The sequence below is a fragment of the Homalodisca vitripennis genome, unplaced genomic scaffold, assembly GCF_021130785.1.
Source record: "Homalodisca vitripennis isolate AUS2020 unplaced genomic scaffold, UT_GWSS_2.1 ScUCBcl_1694;HRSCAF=5640, whole genome shotgun sequence".
NCBI classification, from domain to species: Eukaryota; Metazoa; Arthropoda; class Insecta; order Hemiptera; family Cicadellidae; genus Homalodisca; species Homalodisca vitripennis.
This window is the reverse complement of record NW_025777857.1, coordinates 120,689-145,000: the sequence shown is the minus strand read 5'-3', so window position 1 is coordinate 145,000 and position 24,312 is coordinate 120,689. Positions and strand designations below refer to the sequence as shown.

General features: G+C 36.0%; 4 protein-coding genes across 4 annotated transcripts; all 4 read left to right on the top strand.

Annotated features, from left to right (window-relative positions):
- Nucleotides 1-16,214: 16,214 nt before the first annotated feature.
- LOC124371619 lies at nt 16,215-18,021 on the top strand. The gene is made up of 2 exons (XM_046829965.1): nt 16,215-16,262; nt 17,710-18,021. Exons 1-2 carry the CDS (start codon nt 16,234-16,236, stop codon nt 17,996-17,998), a joined length of 318 nt encoding a protein of 105 aa, XP_046685921.1. The 5' UTR covers nt 16,215-16,233; the 3' UTR covers nt 17,999-18,021.
- Nucleotides 18,021-19,828, top strand: LOC124371618. Its single transcript, XM_046829964.1, has 2 exons — nt 18,021-18,068; nt 19,517-19,828. The coding sequence occupies exons 1-2, from the start codon at nt 18,040-18,042 to the stop codon at nt 19,803-19,805; spliced, it is 318 nt and encodes a 105-aa protein (XP_046685920.1). The 5' UTR covers nt 18,021-18,039; the 3' UTR covers nt 19,806-19,828.
- On the top strand, nt 19,828-21,635 carry LOC124371616. Its single transcript, XM_046829963.1, has 2 exons — nt 19,828-19,875; nt 21,324-21,635. Exons 1-2 carry the CDS (start codon nt 19,847-19,849, stop codon nt 21,610-21,612), a joined length of 318 nt encoding a protein of 105 aa, XP_046685919.1. The 5' UTR covers nt 19,828-19,846; the 3' UTR covers nt 21,613-21,635.
- LOC124371620 lies at nt 21,635-23,434 on the top strand. Its single transcript, XM_046829966.1, has 2 exons — nt 21,635-21,682; nt 23,130-23,434. Exons 1-2 carry the CDS (start codon nt 21,654-21,656, stop codon nt 23,416-23,418), a joined length of 318 nt encoding a protein of 105 aa, XP_046685922.1. The 5' UTR covers nt 21,635-21,653; the 3' UTR covers nt 23,419-23,434.
- The last annotated feature ends 878 nt before the right edge of the window (nt 23,435-24,312 follow it).

Sequence of the window (24,312 nt, the reverse complement as noted above, 5' to 3'; positions counted from 1 at the left end):
TCCCAACGGGTGACATGATGGGTAGGAATGAGGTTAAGGCATGAGGGTAGCTAGAGGCAGTTTACCATCATACCCATAACGTCAAATAATCTTTAATTTAATTTTGATCTAAACTATTATAGAACATGGAATACCACATTCGAAACCAAAAATTCAACAAAATCAATAAAGATGTGTATCACAGATATTCATCTTCCACAGGTAGGCGCCATAAGCTTATGAAAAATTTTCCGAAGCTTTACGATTTATTGCAGTTATATAACAGTACATATTACGATTTAATTGAATATTAAATCTCAGTTGTATTCAAAATATGGTTTAGTTATGGTATTGTAGCTCAATTATAAATGAACAGGTTAACATTAAGTGTTTAATAAATACTATTGCAGGTTGTGAGTTCTGAATATTTATTGAAATTACAAAACACAAAGAATATACGAGTATCTAAACTTTTTACTTTTTACTGACAATTTAAGCACATAACATCCAATATAATAGTTCAAAAAATATGAACTTCGTCCTGCAATATTTTTATATTTAAATCTTCAAAATTTTTGTGAAAACACCTCAAACTATTGACCGCCACAAACTTAATTAGTATGAACACTTACAGATCGCTCTGTATCCTCCTTTAAACTTGTAATAAAATTTAAACCTCAAGAAGTACCCTCTATATACTTAGTTGGCTGTTCAAGAGTATGTTGCTAAACAAAATCTAAAAATAAATTAATCCACAAATGAATGACGTAGTTATTATTTTGCACACCTTTAACAGTTAACTTATTTTAAATACAATATATATGCATAATTATTAAACCCCTACTTAGTAGAAATACACAATTTTTAACATAAAATACATATTCGTTATGTAAAAAATTAGCTAAAAACTACTTGACAAGATGGAATAGTGAAAAACAGTTTATTATGTTATATTAAGAATATTATATTATGTTTTGAACAGTAAGAAATAAACAACAAACATGATTTTATTTACATTTTCTAATAATGGTTACTCAAACATGTTAATAGTTTGAATAGAGTATAAAATATTTTGGTCAGTTGATGTTGCATATTCGACCCGTATGCATATGACATGTGTTTTTGGTGGTTTAACAGCTGTCGATTGTTCTTAGTAACAGAATTTATTTATTTATTTTTGTTAAAGTTCGCTAGTTGTTTAATATACACTGCAACTAGTTCTCTCGTAAGTATATGTTTACTTTGTGTGAGTTGCGTTTATTATAATGTAATTAAAGGTATTATAGGAAAGTAAACTCGCCTTCGGCTCGCATGGGGGCTACGCCCCCAGGCCCCCAAAGTAAGTGCCTTAAATTCGGGGATATGATTGATTTGGTGATAGGTAAAATTCGGACATGATGTCATGCAGGAAATTCCCAGGAGGGGGTTAACGTTACCTGGGGATAAGACGTCAGGGGGTTATCTGGTCATACCAGGAAATTCCCTGGGGGGGGGTTTAATGCTACCGTGGGTTAATACATCAGGGGGTTTAATTTACTCAGTTGGTTATTTTGGTCATAACAGGAAATTGCGCGGGGGGGGGTTAATGTTAAAGGGGGTTAAGATATCAGGGGGTTTTTAATTTAGTCAGGATTATTTTCTGGTCATATGAATAAATTCCCGGGGGGGGGTTAATGTTACAAGGGGGTTAATGACACACGTGGGCCTATTTTAGAGGGTGTGTTGTGTCTAGTGAACATTATAAAAAACACTCTGTCCCTATCTACTATTGAAGCTTCACTAACGCTCAGCCAAACTCTCGACGTGGATGGGGGTTTTAGTCACTCGTTAACGTAGAAATACAAGGTAGTTCGGTTGATTGGTTAAATTCAGACGTGTGAAGTTTCCAAATTTTATGTATCCGTTCTCGAGAATCTTACGGGTCGTAAATGCTTCGCAAACGCTCAGCCAAAAGATGTGTGGTGTATAATATTAATCAATTGATGTGGTAGAAGAGTTAAGTTATGTGTTTCGTGAAATTTGGAGACAAGAAGAATTTGGTTTTAACCAAAGTCAGAGGACGTTATGTATACCATAGTTTAATTTTCCGGATTTACCCAAACTTTTGACTTTGAGGGCGTTTTTGCGGCTTAACCGTTAGAGATTACGTGAAAAAAGTGACTGGACCTTTCTTGTCGGAAATTTAATTTTAATTATCAAATTCCGTCGTCAGATTTTAGCTGCGACCTTTGGTTTAGCCAGGAATGAGCTCGGGAGAAAAGTCTGCACTGGTCAGCTATCGTGAATTGTTTAGTATAAACATAATAAAAACCGGACCTTAAGGCAGTATTTTAAGTGGAACAGGGGGTTTAATGTCACCAGGAGACTATCTAGTCAAGGCGAGAAATTCCCGGGGGGGGGGGGTGATTAAGGTTAAGGGGGTTAGACATCAGGGGGTTTAAATTCGTCAGGATATTGTCTGGTCATTTGAACAAATTCCCAGGGGGGGTTGGTTAACGTTACCGGGGGATAAGACTCCGGGGGGTTATCTGGTCATACCAGGAACTTCCCAGGGGGGGTTAAGAGATTTGGTGACTGGTCAAATTCGGACATGAGGTCATGCCAGGAAATTCCCTGGGAGGGTTTAATGTTACCAGGGGGGTTAACACATCAGGGGGTTGAATGTACTCAGGAGGTTATCAGGTCATACCAGGAAATCCCCGGGGGGGGGTTAATATTACCGGGGGGTTAATGACACACTTGGGCCTTTTTTAGAGGGTGTTGTGTCTGTGAACATAATAAAATCTTTCTCTGTCCCTATCTACTATTGACGCTTAACTAACGCTCAGCCTGTTTCTAATGTGGAGTTGTATTTCACTCGTTTAACGTAGCAAAGCAAGTGCAAACTGAATCTGGAATGAATTACACAAATATTAGTCACATAATAATTTAAAAACTCCAAAAATTGCCAATCTACGACAAATATTTAGCTATTTATAGCGTTTTTCTGGCTTATTAAAAGGACATACAAAAAAAAATTAGTTACATTACCTTTTTTGTTACAGATCCATCATTTATAGCCATAAAAGTTTTTTGATTTAAGGTTAGAACTAACCGTTTGGCCGCTATCGACTGTCCACTACCTAGAAACAAAGTTATTTAAAAAGAAATTACGAAATATTTACATTTATTAGCCGAACCCATTGAGATAGAGCAAAATGTCACTGGACCTTTTTTGTAGATCGCATTAATTAGATAATAAAATAAAAATTTTTATTCTCTGCTTAAAATTAGGAGTTTGGCCGCAATAAAACCCAGAAAACAAAATCTCACGTAAAACTCAAACTTAGAAAATCAATACTTTAAAACGCGTCTTATACGGCCAAACCGTTGATGATAGGGCAAAATGTTACTGAACCTTTTTTGTAGATCACGCCATTTACTAAATCCCATTGAAAATTGGTTTTGAGCTACGACCAACCGTTTAGCTGCTATCGAGCCCGAAAGGTAAATTTTTAGGCGAAAATTTCAAAATATTTTAATGTAATCGCGTTTTGCGGCCGAACCGATGGAGTTAGAGCAAAAAAAGTCACTGGACCTTTTTTGTTGTTCACTTCATATTCCTGATTATGAATTTTTCGTCAGATCGAAGCTAGCTCCCAACGGTTCGCCCGCTATCGGGCTTCAAAGGGAAGCCTGCAAGGGCAAAAACAGGGGTCCGTTCGGGAATTTTTTTTGAGGGCTTCAAAAGTAAAAAATTCCGGTTTTTCAGACTTTTCCCGGAGGTTTGAAGATACGTGCGACGTGCGTGCAAAGTTTCACGTTTCCAGCACTTCTGGAAAACTATGTTAGAATTAGTATGATTATATGTCAGTGAGTCAGTGAGTTAACACATGCGGCTGTATATATATAGGACTCGCCTTCGGCTCGCTGGGGGCTACGCCCCCAGGCCCCCATGATGTACGCTTGCAAAATCGGAGATGAGCGGTTAAATTTACGCTTGCAAATTCGAGGATAAGAGAGATTTGGTGATGTTAAAATTCGGACTGAGGTCATGCCCGGAAATTCCCTGGGGGGGGGGTGTTTAATGTTACCAAGGGTTAAGACATCAGTGGGTTAATCTGGTCATACCGGGAACTTCCCAAATGTGGGGTTAAGAGATTTGGTGATTGTTGGAATTCAGACATGAGGTCATGCCAGGAATTCCCTGGGGGAAGGTTAATGCTACCGGGGGTAATACATCAGGGGGTTTAATTTACTCAGTTGGTTATTTTGGTTATAACAGGAAATTGCGCGGGGGGGGGGGGTGTTAATGTTACCGGGGGTTAACGACACACCTCAGGCTCCCTTTCGGGTGTTGGGCCAAATTCGGGGATAAGCGGAATTCGGAATTATTTTGAACCTATGTTATTTAATTTTTCAGTTTTAATCAAAGTTTTGACTTTAATGGCGTTTTACAGGTTAACCGTTAGAGATACGAGAAAAAGTAATTGGACCTTTCCTGTCGGAAATTTAATTTTATCTTTCGATTGTGCCCTCGGATTCGATCTACGACCTACCGTTCAACCACTATCAGGCAGAATGTGAAAGGGGGTCAAGACATCAGGGGGTTTAATTTTGTCAGGATATTGCCTGGTCATATGAACAAATTCCCGGGGGGGTTAATGTTACAAGTGTTTTATGACACACGTGGGCCTATTTGAGAGGGTGTTGTGTCCTGAACGTAATAACTCTGTCCCTATCTACTTTTGAAGCTTCACTAATGCTCAGCCAACTCACGATGTGTAGGGGGGTTTTAGTCACTCGTTAACGTATTAATACAAGGTTCAATCTGGAACCAGCATGAATCGCACTAATTGTAGTTGCAAGATTTAAACCCCCTAAATTGACGACAAAGAATTTGCCTTTTAGAGCATTTACCAGGCTTACGGAAAGATAAACGATATAAAGGTGCTGAAACCTTATTTGTAGATCCTATCAATAGCTAGTTACAAAAAATTTTACATTTAAGCTAGGGCCAACGGTTCGGCCATAATCTAGCCGGAAGGTAAGTTTTTTAACGTGAAATTTTCAACATAATCACGTTTTACGGCTATACCATGGAAGATAGGGTAACAGATCACTAGACCTTTTTTGTAGATCGCAATTATTTTGTATTAAAATCAAATTTTTAAATTGGCCTAAACCTAAATTATTGTCTGCAACGGATGCCAGGAAAACAATATCTTTCACGTAAAACTTGTAAAAAATCGATACTTTAAAACGCGTAATGCGGCCAAACCATTGGGGATAGGGCAATATGTTACTTGACCTTTTTTGTAGATCACGCCGTTTATACTAAATCCAATTGAAAATTTATTTTGAGCTACGACCAACCGTTTTTAGACGCTATCGAGCCCGAAAGGAAAATTTTTGGGCAAAATTTTCAAAATGTTTTCACTTAATCGCGTTTTGCGGCCAAACCAATGGAGATAGAGCAAAAAGTCACTGGACCTTTTTTGTTAGATCGCTTCACTCCACACTAGCGTTTTTTCGTCAGATCCGAGCTACGACCTACGGTTTAGACACTACAGAGCCTCAAACAAAAGTCTACAAGCGAAAATTTGCCAAAATTCGACAAAATGTTCGAGTTTGGAAGCATTTTACGGGTTGATCAGTAGAGGATGTGGGAAAATCTAATGTGCCTATTTTGTATATCAGACAATTCGCTAAATCCCCTCAAAAATTAGATTTGAGCTACTGACCAACGGTTTTATTCGCTAGACGGCTCTAAAGCAAAAAACTTTACACCAGTTTTTTAACCAGTTTCAACCGGTTTTTAATTTTTTTGAAGGGTTTAAAAAGTTAAAAAATATCCGGTTTTTCAGACTTTTCCTCCGGGTCATATTGCAAAAGGTACCTGCATTGCCAAATTTCAAGTTTCCAAGCACTTCTAGAAGTATGTTAGAATTTGTATATATATGTCAGTCAGTGAGTCAGTCAGTATCACATGCGGCTGTATATATATAGGACTCGCTTCGGCTCGCTGGGGGCTACGCCCCCAGGCCCCCAAAGTAAACGCTTAAAATTCGGGGATAAGCGGAATTCGGTGACTGGTTAAGTCGGACATTAAGTAAATGACAAGGGATTTAAAAATTGACCTTTATCATTGATTTTTTCCCGGATTCGTAAAAACTTTTGACTTTGAGGGCATTTTGCGGTTAAACCGTTAGAGATACGACAAAAAGTAAGGACCTTTCTTGTTGGAAATTTAATTTTGTCTTTCGATTGTGCCCTCAGATCTGATCTACGACCTATGGTTTAGCCAGAAATGAGCTCGGGAGAAAAGTCTGCACGGGTCAGCTATCTTGAATTGTTTAGTATAAACATAATAAAAACCGACCTCAAGGCAGTATTTTAAGTCGAACAGGGGGTTTAATATCACCAGGAGACTATCTAGTCAAGGCGAGAAATTCCCTGGGTCAGTGAGTTACACATGCGGCTGTATATATATAGGACTCGCCTTCGGCTCGCTGGGGGCTACGCCCCCAGGCCCCCAAAGTAAACGCTTAAAATTCGGGGATAAGCGGAATTCGGTGACTGGTTAAGTCCGGACATTAAGTAAATGACAAGGGATTTAAAAATTGACCTTTATCATTGATTTTTTCCCGGATTCGTAAAAACTTTTGATTTGAGGCATTTTGCGGTTAAACCGTTAGAGATACGACAAAAAGTAAGGACCTTTTCTTGTTGGAAATTTAATTTTGTCTTTCGATTGTGCCTCAGATCTGATCTACGACCTATGGTTTAGCCAGAAATGAGCTCGGGAGAAAAGTCTGCACGGGTCAGCTTATCTTGAATTGTTTTAGTATAAACATAATAAAAAAACCGACCTCAAGGCAGTATTTTAAGTCGAACAGGGGGTTTAATATCACCAGGAGACTATCTAGTCAAGGCGAGAAATTCCCTGGTCAGTGAGTTACACATGCGGCTGTATATATATAGGACTCGCTTCGGCTCGCTGGGGGCTACGCCCCCTTGTTTCCCCCCCCCCCCCCGGTGGGCCCAGGCCCCCAAAGTAAACGCTTAAAATTCGGGGATAAGCGGAATTCGGTGACTGGTTAAGTCCGGGACATTAAGTAAATGACAAGGGATTTAAAAATTGACCTTTATCATTGATTTTTTCCCGGGATTCGTAAAAACTTTTGACTTTGAGGGCATTTTGCGGTTAAACCGTTAGAGATACGACAAAAAGTAAGGGACCTTTCTTGTTGGAAATTTAATTTTGTCTTTCGATTGTGCCCTCAGATCTGTCTACGACCTATGGTTTAGCCAGAAGATGAGCTCGGGAGAAAAGTCTGCACGGGTCAGCTATCTTGAATGGGTGATTAATGTTAAGGAGGTTAAGACAAGAGGGGGTTTAATTTCGTCAGGATATTGTCTGGTCATATGAACAAATTCCCAGGGGGGGTTAACGTTACCGGGGGATAAGTCTCCAGGGGGTTATCTGGTCATACCAGGATCTTCCCAGGGGGGGGTGGTTAAGAGATTTGGTGACTGGTAAAACTCGGACATGAGGTCATGGCAGGAAATTCCCTGGGGGGTTTAATGTTACCAGGGGGGTTACACACATCAGGGGGGTTGAATGTACAGGAGGTTATCAGGTCATACCAGGAATTCCCTGGGGGGGGGGGGTTTTTTAACCAACATCAGGGGGTTTAATTTATTCAGGTGGTTATCTGGTCATACCAGGAAATCCCCGCGGGGGGGGGGGGGGTGTGTTACGGGGGGTTAATTACACAGTTCGGCCTATTTTTTGAGGGTGTTGTGTCTGTGGACATAATAAAAAACACTCTGTCCCTAATCTCTACTATTGAAGCTTCACTAACGCTCATCCAATCCCCGACGTGGAGGGGGGGTTTTAGTCACTCGTTAACGTAGTAATACCAAGGTCAAGCTGGAACCAGCATGAAGCGCACTAATTATAGTTGAAAAAATTTAAAACACCTAAAAGTAACGACGAAGAATTTGTCATTTAGAGCATTTATCAGGCTTACGGAAAGATAAACGATAGAAAAGCTACTGAACCTTTTTTTTTAGATCCTTTGAATAGCTAGTTACAAAAAATTTTACATTTAAGCTAGGGCTAACGGTTCGGCCAATATCGAGCCCAGAAGGTAATTTTTTGAGTGAAATTTTCAACATAATCACGTTTTTTGGCTAAACCATGGAAGATAGAGTAAAATGTCACTGGACCTTTTTTTGTTAGACCACATTGTTTCGTATTAAAATGCGATTTTTAATCTACCCTAACTATAAAGGTTCCGCTGACACAGAGCCCGGAAACAAAATTCTAAAGTAAAACTCAAGAAATCAATAATTTAAAACGTGTAATGCGGCCAAAACCGTTGAGGATAGGACAATATGTTACTATACCTTTTTTGTAGATCACGCGATTTCCTAAATCCCATTGAAAATTTGTTTTGAGCTACGACCAACCGTTTAGCCGCTATCGAGCCCGAAAGGTAAATTTTTAAGGCGAAAATTTCAAAATATTTTAATGTAATCGCGTTTTGCGGCCAAAGTAATTGAGATATAGCAAAAAGTCCACTGGACCTTTTTTGTAGTTCACTTCATTCCTGACCATGATTTTTCGTCAGATCCGAGCTAGCTCCAACGGTTCGCCCGCTATGAGGCTTCAAAGAAAATCCTGAAAGGGCAAAAAAGGGGTCAGTTCGCGAATTTTTTTTTAAGGGGTTCAAAATCAAAAAACATTCCGGGTTTCAGACTTTTCCCGGTGGTTTGAAGGACTCCAGCTACGTGTGTGCCAAAATTTGGTGTTTCCAGCACTTCTAGAAGTGGGTTAGAATTTGTATCGCCTATCAGTGAGTGAGTCAGTCAGTTACACATGCGGCTGTATATATATGGGATAACCGTTAGATACGAGAAAAAGTGACTGGACCCTTTCTTGTCGAAAATTTAATTTTCTCTTTCGATTGTGCCCTCAGATCTGATCTACGACCTATGGTTTAGCCAGAAATGAGCTCGGAGAAAAGTCTGCACGGGTCAGCTATCTTGAATTGTTTAGTAAAAACATAATAAAAACCGACCTCAAGGCAGTATTTTAAGTCGAACAGGGGGTTTAATATCACCAGGAGACTATCTAGTCAAGGCGAGAAATTCCCTGGGTGGGTGATTAATGTTAAGGAGGTTAAGACAAGAGGGGGTTTTATTTCGTCAGGATATTGTCTGGTCATATGAACAAATTCCAGGGGGGGGTTAACGTTACCGGGGGAAGGATAAGTCTCCAGGGGGTTATCTGGTCATACCAGGATCTTCCCAGGGGGGGGGTTAAGAGATTTGGTGACTGGTAAAAATTCGGACATGAGGTCATGGCAGGAAATTTCCCTGGGGGGGTTTAATGTTACCAGGGGGGTTAACACATCAGGGGGTTGAATGTACAGGAGGTTATCAGGTCATACCAGGAAATCCCCGGGGGGGGGTTAATATTACCGGGGGTTAATGACACACTTGGGCCTTTTTTTAGAGGGTATTGTGTCTGTGAACATAATAAATATTCCTCTGTCCCTATCTACTATTGACGCTTAGCTAACGCTCAGCCAAATCCGAAGTCACTGAACCTTTTCTGTAGATCTCACGTGATTTCCTAAATCCCGTTTTAAAATTTGTTTTGAGTTACGACCAACCGTTTAGCCGCTATCAAGCCGGAATGTTAAATTTTTAGGCGAAAATGTCCAATATTTTCACTTAATCGCGTTTTGCGGTCAAACTAAGGGAAATATAGTAAAAAGTCACTGGACCTTTTTTGTAGGTCATCTTATTTCCTAAATAAAACGTTAGTCTTATTTTGACCTCCGACCAATGGTTTCGCCGCTATCGACCCCAAAAACAAAAGTTTCGCGTAAAAGTTACAACAAAAATTGTACATAATCACGGTTTTTCGGCCAAACCAATCGAGATAGGGCAAAAGATTACTGGACCTTTTCTGTAGATCGCGCAATTTGCTAATTTGATGGGTCAATCAGATTTGAGCTACGACCAACGGTTCGGCCGCTATCGGGCTTGAAACATTATTTTTATCGAAAAAATCTCGGGAATTTTCAAATGTTCGAGCGTTTTGTCGCTTAACCATGGAAGATAGAGCAAAAAAGTCATTAGACCTTTTTTGTAGTTCACTTCATTCTGACTATGAATTTTCCGTCAGATCCGAGCTAGCTCCAACGGTTCGCCCGCTATCGGGCTTACAAAAAATTGCCTGCAGGGGTGAAGAAATGCGCGATTTTTTGGGAATTTTTTTGAGGGGTTGAAAATGAAAAATTCTCACTTTTCGGGATTTTCCTGGTGGTTACACGTGGAAAGCTATCTGTGTACCAAATTTCAAGTTCTCTAACTCATCTGGAAGTAGGTTAGAAAATTAGTATACGTGAGTGAGTGAGTGAGTCAGTCAGTCAGTCAGTTACACATGCGGTTTGTATATATATTAGATAATTACCAATGGTTAACCACTTTTATTTATTACATCAGTGACCTCGAGTTCAACTGAAATTTGTTTGGAGACAAGGAGTTATATTTTTTTTAACCAACGAAGATAAACCCTTCATTCCAGAGGGCTCTGCCACGCGTTAGTCAACTTCCTGGGTTACGTGAAGAAAATGTAAGGTTACAACAGCTTGAGAAACTGAGTGTCCTATAATTCAACAAAACAGCAAAAAAACCCAGCCTGACACCAATCTCATCAGTGAAAAGGTCAACTGATCGAAGTACAAGACCCAACGCAGCATTAGTGGATTTATAACAAGGATTCAATAGAGTTGCATTAACATTTTGTTCAAAAAGACCGAAATTATAGTTTTCTAAATACTATTCTCTAATCATTACTTCTGGGATAAAAAATGTGGTAACGAAATTACATTACGAAGGCTCTCAGGTAAATGCACAAATACTAGCAAAAATAGAGGCCATGATAACTATCAACCTTTACAAAATCCTTTAACATTTCAAAACTTATTGTGTGTCTGACGACGAGGGGCGAGTGGGTGAAGAAGAACTAGGGGATCACAAACCATTCTAGTGTCTACGTTATCTAACCTCTTTAGCGAGTCGAACTGTAATTTAATATAACCTGACACGGTAGCTCAGGATTCAACAATTCTTTACAGAGGAATGTTATTCTTACTTCTCAAAATGTGGAAGTGGTTCAAAACTGCATTGATCTTAAAAGTCATCTGTTATGTAACTGTGAACTTGGGGAGCAAAACAGTTTCTTGGTATTTCAGTATGAGGTAACATGCAAAAAGGATGATTTAATTGGAAAAGATCTGTTATTTCGTGCTAAATGCTAAATTACTATTACATATACTTAATATATTAGTATTAGTATAATATTATTATGTGCAATTTATATGACATAGGAAAAGAGTTTTTATTCTTCATATATGTGTGAACACTTCGTTCAGGCAATGTCTTTCTCGTCCTAACAATATGCATCGAGAAATTGTAAACACCGTTGCCATGAAAACGCTAATAAAGTTTAACACATTAATAAAATTACCATAAATTGGTGTATAAGGCTTCATGATGCTCCTCCAGGATTTGTTCGTGCTATCTGAAATTGACTTTTCTTTGGATCTGAGAAGAACAGGCTCTGCAGATTCTGCAGGATTATTCTACAAAAGGGTAAGTCTAAACTCTCTGCCTGTCTTGCACTGACTCGATATATCTGACTAACGGACTTGCTAACCACTGATTTAAATCCCCTTAATATTTCAAATATCTATATAATTGACAAACTGACCAGCTAACGACAAATTTTTTAAGGCCCTGTCCTGCATTTACGGAAAAATGTAATCCTTATTAAATGCCTCACTTTCTTTCAGTACATGCAGTACAATGTTCTAAGACTTAAGGTTAATTATTGTTTAATTGTAATAGGTATAAAAAACAATAAATTTGTAGAACTAGAAATCCCAAGTTATTTTTGTTTGATGGAAAGGATTAGGTTAGCTGTTGAACATTCGACTATATATACTGTGATAGTTTGGAAGTGGATGGGGAGGTGGTGATAGCAAAGGTATTGGCCACGGTACTTCGCCACGGTTTTGCGAGAACTGTAACATAAACTTGTCGTCAGGCGCTGCAGGAACCAGTTTTATAGAACTTTTCCTCGTTGAACTTAAATATAATTACAGTTAAAGTATTAAAAGCCTTAAAAATTTAAACTTAGAAGATTCTTAGGTCCAGATTGTATTCCTCCTTATTTATTCGTCGTTATCAGTCAGCCTATAGGGAAATATGTGGTCGCTTTGATAAGATCTGTGAAGTGTAGGTTTTACTTAGCCTACACTGTAGTCGGTTATACTTTATAATAAGTTTGAAGATCTTTAACTATATATTTGGTAATTAAAATTACCCTACTATAAGTTTGAGGAGATAATAAAGCAATTTATAATCCACCAAAATGTATAATCTCTCGTTTTAATGGTGGCGTTTGCTGTGCTCGAAATTACTACCACTCGGTTCGGCAAGTTCACGGTCCTCTTTAGACCAAAGAACGAAAGACTATCCGCTGGGTTTGAGGGGTGGTGCTATCCATAACGTTAAAATTAAATATCCAGTCAATTATAAATTTTTCATTTTCAAAACATCAGTTAAAACTCCCGATACAAATTAAATTGAAAAAGTCTTTAAGTTATTAAAATGAAGTTTTTTATTGTAAATTTCATTCAGTCCTCATTTTAATACGATCAACAAGGTTTTTAATGTAATAAAAGTTCAAAATTCGAGTAACTAGTCGCAATATTTACAAATACATTAATACCTTGCTGGATTGTCCATAATTCTCCGTCACTTTCTTCATATAATCATTATACAAACAACATAAAATACTACTCAAGTTTCGGATATATATTTCACATTTGTGTCTTTAGGGGTTATATGGAATAGTCGTTTGAGTTTTCACTCCCCAATGAAATAAAGTAATCTTAAATATATCACTCACAAAACAAGTCGCGTTAACCGAAACTATTTTCTTACACAGACCAAAATGATTAAATACATATTGTATAATGTTGTGTATCTCATTTTCTTAGAAGCATAAACGGAAATCTACGACACAGATGTACCTCTGAAACACACTTTACCGACATTAACTTTTGCAGACAGATAAACAGACTGAAAAGGAGTCTTAGCAAAATATGTAATGTATAGCTCGTTCCTTCCTTTCTATAGATATCTTGCAGTAGGTTAGATTTCAACAACATTTTGCAAAATCTCATGAGGGAGCATGCTATGCCAATAAACTGAATGTTTTGCCTGTATAGAAAAAATTTTCATCCTCAGGTATTTACGGTATATCTATATAGATGTAAGACAACAGACTTCGTGCAGTTTGCAAACTACGCTGTACGTAGTAGGCTTATTGATGGACAATATAAACCTCTGACATATGTATGTCCGGGGGGGCTTATGAATTGGGCTAATTTGCTCACAAAGCTTGACTATGGTGAATTTCTTTCTCTGTAAATTTCTAAAAGATCAAATGATGAAAAATTTGAAATCTCGAGAACAACTCGAGATGACATGAGGGAGAATTCGAAGATATTGTTTGCCCATGACGCCACAGAAGTTACAAAACGTACCACAAAACTTGTACTGAAGAATTAAAATTTTGAAAGGTATTTTACATTTATAATTTTAAAATGTGTATCTTTATTTCACTGAATCGGGGCTACTATATTATTTTTAGTTGCTCTACAGTGGTGGTTCTTTGATTGCAAGTAGCTTAAATTCTAAATAACGTTATTATATGGCAATAAGTTTAAAGTATACATAGCAATACATTAAATAATAAACAATAAGTATTATATTTACTATGTAGTGACTATTTGGTCCATATTGTGTAGATTTTGAATTTTACACTGTATCATAATTCACGTCATAATCAAATTAGGGAAGATTTGTGCTTCTGAAATCCTTCGAGTATAAAGTAGCGCTTCTACAATTTGTCTCTCTAGATAGTTTCACATTTGATATTAAATTATGACTCTTTATCTCAGTTACGTACTGATTCCGCTTCTAAAATATCCCGAAAATGAAATCAAAAATTAATAATTTTTAATAGTTTTCAGAATTAATAAAATAAAATATTTATGTTTATTTTTCCTCTAATTATTTGCGGTTTTATATTGCCAAACCTGCAATACTGCTACATACATATGTTAATTTAGAACTTGAGATATCCTAAAGAGTATATGTTTTGTAAGATATTTTTCATGGTATTGAATAAAAGAATTTAACATGCAAAGATAGAATATTTTGATTAAATTAATGAGAATTCCTTCAAATAACTTTCACAGGCTTGTATATTTAAAATTATATAATGCAACATCTAGTAATATAAACTAACAAATTTGGTTATTGTGAATTTTATAAATAATTGTGTGAATGTTTATTGGCTTTAGATTTCATAATCAGGTGTTTTTGTTTAATTTTCTGATTATTAAAGTCAAAATTATGATTATGCTTCCTATATGTAAATAAATAAATAATCATGTAATTTACAAGACTAATAAGTAAAAATCACATATTTTTCTTTAACGCTATAACTGAAAGGAATTACAAAATTGATTTGGAACAAGTTTTAAAATGTTTTTTAGTAGTTTTCACAGTGTAAACAAGATCGTCTATCACCTAAAAAAAGTTAAGTGAAAACTGATTTTCAAATATTAAATATACTAACAAGGACACTAAAAGCTAAAGTTACATAGTTTATTTGTATAAAAAAGCACATTAAGGATATTGTTGATACTATTTCTATGGTAATGGTTAACAACTTTGGGATAAATTATCAACATGAATCTTGAAAATCAACCAAAATGTGGCAACAACAAGAAGATAGGAGCCGTGTCCAGGTCGTGAGTTTAACTAAATAAATTATCTTTATCATCATAAGTAATTAGTTACTATTTACTTATTTCAACGACTCTGATTGTGGAAAAATAAGACTCTTCTAGTAATTGTAATAATTGGGCGTAGATCAGTGGACAAACAAAATTATAATCTAAAACTGATAGGCAAAATACAAACAATTAAAATGGAAATATTTTATAGAACTTGAAAATTAATTTATACATACGAAACTAAAAAGACGGAGATTACCAATAAATACTAATCAATACAATTTGAAACATGTTTTATAAATATTCTTAGAGAATAACCAAAAAAGATCAACATCTACCGTCAAAGCATTGTGAAGACTAATCATTACATTGATTAGCGAGTTGGCAACCCGGCTGGTCCGAGAGTAGCGAGGAGAGAACAACAAACGGTTTCGTGAATTGTGTCTAGGAACGTAGAACTGAAATTTTGTAGTTCAATGGAAAATAATACTAATTTTCGAAATATAGGTATTAGTTCTGGTATGACGTATTTTGAAATGCTACGCCACTATCAAAATACGTTTTAAACAGAAGGTGAATTCAACTGTCAAGGACAGAGAATTTTAATAACGGAACCGATGTGATTACATCAATGTGTGGTTTCGATAGGATTACTGGATACGCTAGGATTAAAGAGGATAACAGACGATGTATTGCGTCTGCCAACTCCTACGTAAATCTCCACCAGGATCTTTTCGCCTCAACACATATACACCCATTGCATAAATCCAAGGACCTGTCACTCCGTTCCTCAATTTGATCTATTATTAATCATTCTGAAGGGCGGGAAAAGGCATGAAAATCCCTGTCTCACAAAACCACGGCAAGTAGATTATTCTGACTGTTTGTGTTACTAGTTGGTGAAAACAGCACATTTAGGACCCTGACGTACGCAAGTCTTAGGCTACAGTAAATTTTATATTTCTGAGTAGGAGTTTAGGTATCGTCATAAATTGAAAGTTCAAATTCCTGATTGTGTTGCGCTTACATCTATGTGTGGTTTTGATAGGAATACTGGATACACTAGGATTGAGGAGGATATCAGAAGATGTATTCCGTCCACCAACCCCTACGCAAATCTCAACCGGGATCGTTTTGTTGCCCCTCGACTCTACAGATATACACCCACTTCGGTACTCCCAGCCCCTCACACTCCGCTCCTCATTGTGATCAATAATTTTCATCTATTATTGACCATTCTGGGGGACGTGAAAAGCATACATGGATTCCCCTTCACTTCCAGAAAATTCTTTTCAGCTAATACAACGCTCCAGGCACAAGAACCAACCAACCTCTGAGCCCTTCAACGCCAGGATGACCAAACATCACGTGTCGTGCGATGACAAAACCGTTTCTAGGTACTCTTAGGTAAGATAGATAATTTTAATGTTTGCTTCGCATATACCCTAATGTACAAAATCTATTACTCAACAAAACTCTCCGTCCAAAAGTAACAGTTTAAATTCCGAACTCATTTATCCTGCATCCTTTATGTTAATAATAGACTCGAACATGTTGATTATTATTAAAAAAACCAAAGGATCATCCAAATAAAGCTGAATTTGTATTAGTTAGTTAATAAATAGCACGTACAAACAGAATAGGTAATATTATATAATTTCAACATGATTAACAATATTAAAGTAGGTTACTATTTCAAACATTAATTAGTATAGGTTAACTAAATTTTATTTTTTGTTAGAACTATGTTTAATATCCGGGATTACATTCAAATTTAATATACATTTACATTCAAATCATTCTCACGAGGAATTGTAAAATATATGTACGGCTATAGATTATAGTATTGGTATAAATATGTTAAATACTTGTTTTAATCTAACATTTATACATTTTTAAAGTTTGAAAAGGGGGTTCGCAGTTTATGAATTAAATTATATTTTCGTATCAGAATAAGGGATGACAATATTGTTATCTCTTGACATTTATCTCTATTTGAACTGTGAAATTCAATGTCTCAGAAAACCACGGCCAGTAGATGTTTCTTTGTGCCTGTTTGTGTTACTAGTTGGTGAAAACAACACATTTAGGACCCTGACGTACGCAAGTCTTATGCTACAGTATATTTTATATTTCTGAGGAGGAGTTTAGGTATCGCCATTAGCCGAAAGTTCCAATTCCTGATTGTGTTGACTACAGACCTCTACATTTAAAAAGGTCCCAGCTCCTCAAATAAATTTCCCAATAGTTATTCTGTTACAGTTGAAACTCCATAATTTCTAATACTATTATTGATCCTCAGGTGTCTGTCATTTTTGGTGATGAGAAATACATGCTGTAAGAAAGTTTGCAAGACCTTCTCTACTACAACAAGTCTTCCTCTGCTGCATGGGACTGCACCAAGTAGAAAGGAGCCTACACGAGTATCAGGGGCGTGAGTTTAATTAATACATTATCTTTATCATCACAAAAATTTAGTTACTATTTTCTTATGTCCATGACTCTAATTATAAGTTACTAAGGGTCTTCTAGTTATATTAATAATTCGGCGTAGTTCACAAAAATAGTACTAATTTTTAAAGCTGATATGAAATATATTTAATTAAAGACGTTTTGGATTAACATTACTTAAATGCAGGCCATTATCTACGATGAAGTAAATTATTTAAATTGTGCAATCGATGCCTTGATGCGGAGTATTCCGGAAGAAAGGTGTTTGTTTTGATATGAATTATTTTTAAACGGTATTACTGTATCACAATGGGTTTCGGAACAGACGTTGAATTGAACTGTTACGGACGGAGAGTTTTAGTAACGAAACAGTTGTGATTACATATATGTGTGGTTTTGATAGGAATACTGGATACACTAGGATTGAGGAGGATATCAGAAGATGTATTCCGTCCACCAACCCCTACGCAAATCTCAACCGGGATCGTTTTGTTGCCCCTCGACTCTACAGATATACACCCACTTCGGTACTCCCAGCCCCTCACACTCCGCTCCTCATTGTGATCAATAATTTTCATCTATTATTGACCATTCTGGGGGACGTGAAAAGCATACATGGATTCCCCTTCACTTCCAGAAAATTCTTTTCAGCTAATACAACGCTCCAGGCACAAGAACCAACCAACCTCTGAGCCCTTCAACGCCAGGATGACCAAACATCACGTGTCGTGCGATGACAAAACCGTTTCTAGGTACTCTTAGGTAAGATAGATAATTTTAATGTTTGCTTCGCATATACCCTAATGTACAAAATCTATTACTCAACAAAACTCTCCGTCCAAAAGTAACAGTTTAAATTCCGAACTCATTTATCCTGCATCCTTTATGTTAATAATAGACTCGAACATGTTGATTATTATTAAAAAAAACCAAAGGATCATCCAAATAAAGCTGAATTTGTATTAGTTAGTTAATAAATAGCACGTACAAACAGAATAGGTAATATTATATAATTTCAACATGATTAACAATATTAAAGTAGGTTACTATTTCAAACATTAATTAGTATAGGTTAACTAAATTTTATTTTTTGTTAGAACTATGTTTAATATCCGGGATTACATTCAAATTTAATATACATTTACATTCAAATCATTCTCACGAGGAATTGTAAAATATATGTACGGCTATAGATTATAGTATTGGTATAAATATGTTAAATACTTGTTTTAATCTAACATTTATACATTTTTAAAGTTTGAAAAGGGGGTTCGCAGTTTATGAATTAAATTATATTTTCGTATCAGAATAAGGGATGACAATATTGTTATCTCTTGACATTTATCTCTATTTGAACTGTGAAATTCAATGTCTCAGAAAACCACGGCCAGTAGATGTTTCTTTGTGCCTGTTTGTGTTACTAGTTGGTGAAAACAACACATTTAGGACCCTGACGTACGCAAGTCTTATGCTACAGTATATTTTATATTTCTGAGGAGGAGTTTAGGTATCGCCATTAGCCGAAAGTTCCAATTCCTGATTGTGTTGACTACAGACCTCTACATTTAAAAAGGTCCCAGCTCCTCAAATAAATTTCCCAATAGTTATTCTGTTACAGTTGAAACTCCATAATTTCTAATACTATTATTGATCCTCAGGTGTCTGTCATTTTTGGTGATGAGAAATACATGCTGTAAGAAAGTTTGCAAGACCTTCTCTACTACAACAAGTCTTCCTCTGCTGCATGGGACTGCACCAAGTAGAAAGGAGCCTACACGAGTATCAGGGGCGTGAGTTTAATTAATACATTATCTTTATCATCACAAAAATTTAGTTACTATTTTCTTATGTCCATGACTCTAATTATAAGTTACTAAGGGTCTTCTAGTTATATTAATAATTCGGCGTAGTTCACAAAAATAGTACTAATTTTTAAAGCTGATATGAAATATATTTAATTAAAGACGTTTTGGATTAACATTACTTAAATGCAGGCCATTATCTACGATGAAGTAAATTATTTAAATTGTGCAATCGATGCCTTGATGCGGAGTATTCCGGAAGAAAGGTGTTTGTTTTGATATGAATTATTTTTAAACGGTATTACTGTATCACAATGGGTTTCGGAACAGACGTTGAATTGAACTGTTACGGACGGAGAGTTTTAGTAACGAAACAGTTGTGATTACATATATGTGTGGTTTTGATAGGAATACTGGATACACTAGGATTGAGGAGGATATCAGAAGATGTATTCCGTCCACCAACCCCTACGCAAATCTCAACCGGGATCGTTTTGTTGCCCCTCGACTCTACAGATATACACCCACTTCGGTACTCCCAGCCCCTCACACTCCGCTCCTCATTGTGATCAATAATTTTCATCTATTATTGACCATTCTGGGGGACGTGAAAAGCATACATGGATTCCCCTTCACTTCCAGAAAATTCTTTTCAGCTAATACAACGCTCCAGGCACAAGAACCAACCAACCTCTGAGCCCTTCAACGCCAGGATGACCAAACATCACGTGTCGTGCGATGACAAAACCGTTTCTAGGTACTCTTAGGTAAGATAGATAATTTTAATGTTTGCTTCGCATATACCCTAATGTACAAAATCTATTACTCAACAAAACTCTCCGTCCAAAAGTAACAGTTTAAATTCCGAACTCATTTATCCTGCATCCTTTATGTTAATAATAGACTCGAACATGTTGATTATTATTAAAAAAACCAAAGGATCATCCAAATAAAGCTGAATTTGTATTAGTTAGTTAATAAATAGCACGTACAAACAGAATAGGTAATATTATATAATTTCAACATGATTAACAATATTAAAGTAGGTTACTATTTCAAACATTAATTAGTATAGGTTAACTAAATTTTATTTTTTGTTAGAACTATGTTTAATATCCGGGATTACATTCAAATTTAATATACATTTACATTCAAATCATTCTCACGAGGAATTGTAAAATATATGTACGGCTATAGATTATAGTATTGGTATAAATATGTTAAATACTTGTTTTAATCTAACATTTATACATTTTTAAAGTTTGAAAAGGGGGTTCGCAGTTTATGAATTAAATTATATTTTCGTATCAGAATAAGGGATGACAATATTGTTATCTCTTGACATTTATCTCTATTTGAACTGTGAAATTCAATGTCTCAGAAAACCACGGCCAGTAGATGTTTCTTTGTGCCTGTTTGTGTTACTAGTTGGTGAAAACAACACATTTAGGACCCTGACGTACGCAAGTCTTATGCTACAGTATATTTTATATTTCTGAGGAGGAGTTTAGGTATCGCCATTAGCCGAAAGTTCCAATTCCTGATTGTGTTGACTACAGACCTCTACATTTAAAAAGGTCCCAGCTCCTCAAATAAATTTCCCAATAGTTATTCTGTTACAGTTGAAACTCCATAATTTCTAATACTATTATTGATCCTCAGGTGTCTGTCATTTTTGGTGATGAGAAATACATGCTGTAAGAAAGTTTGCAAGACCTTCTCTACTACAACAAGTCTTCCTCTGCTGCATGGGACTGCACCAAGTAGAAAGGAGCCTACACGAGTATCAGGGGCGTGAGTTTAATTAATACATTATCTTTATCATCACAAAAATTTAGTTACTATTTTCTTATGTCCATGACTCTAATTATAAGTTACTAAGGGTCTTCTAGTTATATTAATAATTCGGCGTAGTTCACAAAAATAGTACTAATTTTTAAAGCTGATATGAAATATATTTAATTAAAGACGTTTTGGATTAACATTACTTAAATGCAGGCCATTATCTACGATGAAGTAAATTATTTTAAATTGTGCAATCGATGCCTTGATGCGGAGTATTCCGGAAGAAAGGTGTTTGTTTTGATATGAATTATTTTTAAACGGTATTACTGTATCACAATGGGTTTCGGAACAGACGTTGAATTGAACTGTTACGGACGGAGAGTTTTAGTAACGAAACAGTTGTGATTACATATATGTGTGGTTTTGATAGGAATACTGGATACACTAGGATTGAGGAGGATATCAGAAGATGTATTCCGTCCACCAACCCCTACGCAAATCTCAACCGGGATCGTTTTGTTGCCCCTCGACTCTACAGATATACACCCACTTCGGTACTCCCAGCCCCTCACACTCCGCTCCTCATTGTGATCAATAATTTTCATCTATTATTGACCATTCTGGGGGACGTGAAAAGCATACATGGATTCCCCTTCACTTCCAGAAAATTCTTTTCAGCTAATACAACGCTCCAGGCACAAGAACCAACCAACCTCTGAGCCCTTCAACGCCAGGATGACCAAACATCACGTGTCGTGCGATGACAAAACCGTTTCTAGGTACTCTTAGGTAAGATAGATAATTTTAATGTTTGCTTCGCATATACCCTAATGTACAAAATCTATTACTCAACAAAACTCTCCGTCCAAAAGTAACAGTTTAAATTCCGAACTCATTTATCCTGCATCCTTTATGTTAATAATAGACTCGAACATGTTGATTATTATTAAAAAAACCAAAGGATCATCCAAATAAAGCTGAATTTGTATTAGTTAGTTAATAAATAGCACGTACAAACAGAATAGGTAATATTATATAATTTCAACATGATTAACAATATTAAAGTAGGTTACTATTTCAAACATTAATTAGTATAGGTTAACTAAATTTTTTTTTTTGTTAGAACTATGTTTAATATCCGGGATTACATTCAAATTTAATATACATTTACATTCAAATCATTCTCACGAGGAATTGTAAAATATATGTACGGCTACAGATTATAGTATTGGTATAAATATGTTAAATACTTGTTTTAATCTAACATTTATACATTTTTAAAGTTTGAAAAGGGGGTTCGCAGTTTATGAATTAAATTATATTTTCGTATCAGAATAAGGGATGACAATATTGTTATCTCTTGACATTTATCTCTATTTGAACTGTGAAATTCAATGTCTCAGAAAACCACGGCCAGTAGATGTTTCTTTGTGCCTGTTTGTGTTACTAGTTGGTGAAAACAACACATTTAGGACCCTGACGTACGCAAGTCTTATGCTACAGTATATTTTATATTTCTGAGGAGGAGTTTAGGTATCGCCATTAGCCGAAAGTTCCAATTCCTGATTGTGTTGACTACAGACCTCTACATTTAAAAAGGTCCCAGCTCCTCAAATAAATTTCCCAATAGTTATTCTGTTACAGTTGAAACTCCATAATTTCTAATACTATTATTGATCCTCAGGTGTCTGTCATTTTTGGTGATGAGAAATACATGCTGTAAGAAAGTTTGCAAGACCTTCTCTACTACAACAAGTCTTCCTCTGCTGCATGGGACTGCACCAAGTAGAAAGGAGCCTACACGAGTATCAGGGGCGTGAGTTTAATTAATACATTATCTTTATCATCACAAAAATTTAGTTACTATTTTCTTATGTCCATGACTCTAATTATAAAGTACTAAGGGTCTTCTAGTTATATTAATAATTCGGCGTAGTTCACAAAAATAGTACTAATTTTTAAAGCTGATATGAAATATATTTAATAATAGACGTTTTGGATTAACATTACTTAAATGCAGGCCATTATCTACGATGAAGTAAATTATTTAAATTGTGCAATCGATGCCTTGATGCGGAGTATTCCGGAAGAAAGGTGTTTGTTTTGATATGAATTATTTTTAAACGGTATTACTGTATCACAATGGGTTTCGGAACAGACGTTGAATTGAACTGTTACGGACGGAGAGTTTTAGTAACGAAACAGTTGTGATTACATATATGTGTGGTTTTGATAGGAATACTGGATACACTAGGATTGAGGAGGATATCAGAAGATGTATTCCGTCCACCAACCCCTACGCAAATCTCAACCGGGATCGTTTTGTTGCCCCTCGACTCTACAGATATACACCCACTTCGGTACTCCCAGCCCCTCACACTCCGCTCCTCATTGTGATCAATAATTTTCATCTATTATTGACCATTCTGGGGGACGTGAAAAGCATACATGGATTCCCCTTCACTTCCAGAAAATTCTTTTCAGCTAATACAACGCTCCAGGCACAAGAACCAACCAACCTCTGAGCCCTTCAACGCCAGGATGACCAAACATCACGTGTCGTGCGATGACAAAACCGTTTCTAGGTACTCTTAGGTAAGATAGATAATTTTAATGTTTGCTTCGCATATACCCTAATGTACAAAATCTTTTACTCAACAAAACTCTCCGTCCAAAAGTAACAGTTTAAATTCCGAACTCATTTATCCTGCATCCTTTATGTTAATAATAGACTCGAACATGTTGATTATTATTAAAAAAACCAAAGGATCATCCAAATAAAGCTGAATTTGTATTAGTTAGTTAATAAATAGCACGTACAAACAGAATAGGTAATATTATATAATTTCAACATGATTAACAATATTAAAGTAGGTTACTATTTCAAACATTAATTAGTATAGGTTAACTAAATTTTTTTTTTTGTTAGAACTATGTTTAATATCCGGGATTACATTCAAATTTAATATACATTTACATTCAAATCATTCTCACGAGGAATTGTAAAATATATGTACGGCTACAGATTATAGTATTGGTATAAATATGTTAAATACTTGTTTTAATCTAACATTTATACATTTTTAAAGTTTGAAAAGGGGGTTCGCAGTTTATGAATTAAATTATATTTTCGTATCAGAATAAGGGATGACAATATTGTTATCTCTTGACATTTATCTCTATTTGAACTGTGAAATTCAATGTCTCAGAAAACCACGGCCAGTAGATGTTTCTTTGTGCCTGTTTGTGTTACTAGTTGGTGAAAACAACACATTTAGGACCCTGACGTACGCAAGTCTTATGCTACAGTATATTTTATATTTCTGAGGAGGAGTTTAGGTATCGCCATTAGCCGAAAGTTCCAATTCCTGATTGTGTTGACTACAGACCTCTACATTTAAAAAGGTCCCAGCTCCTCA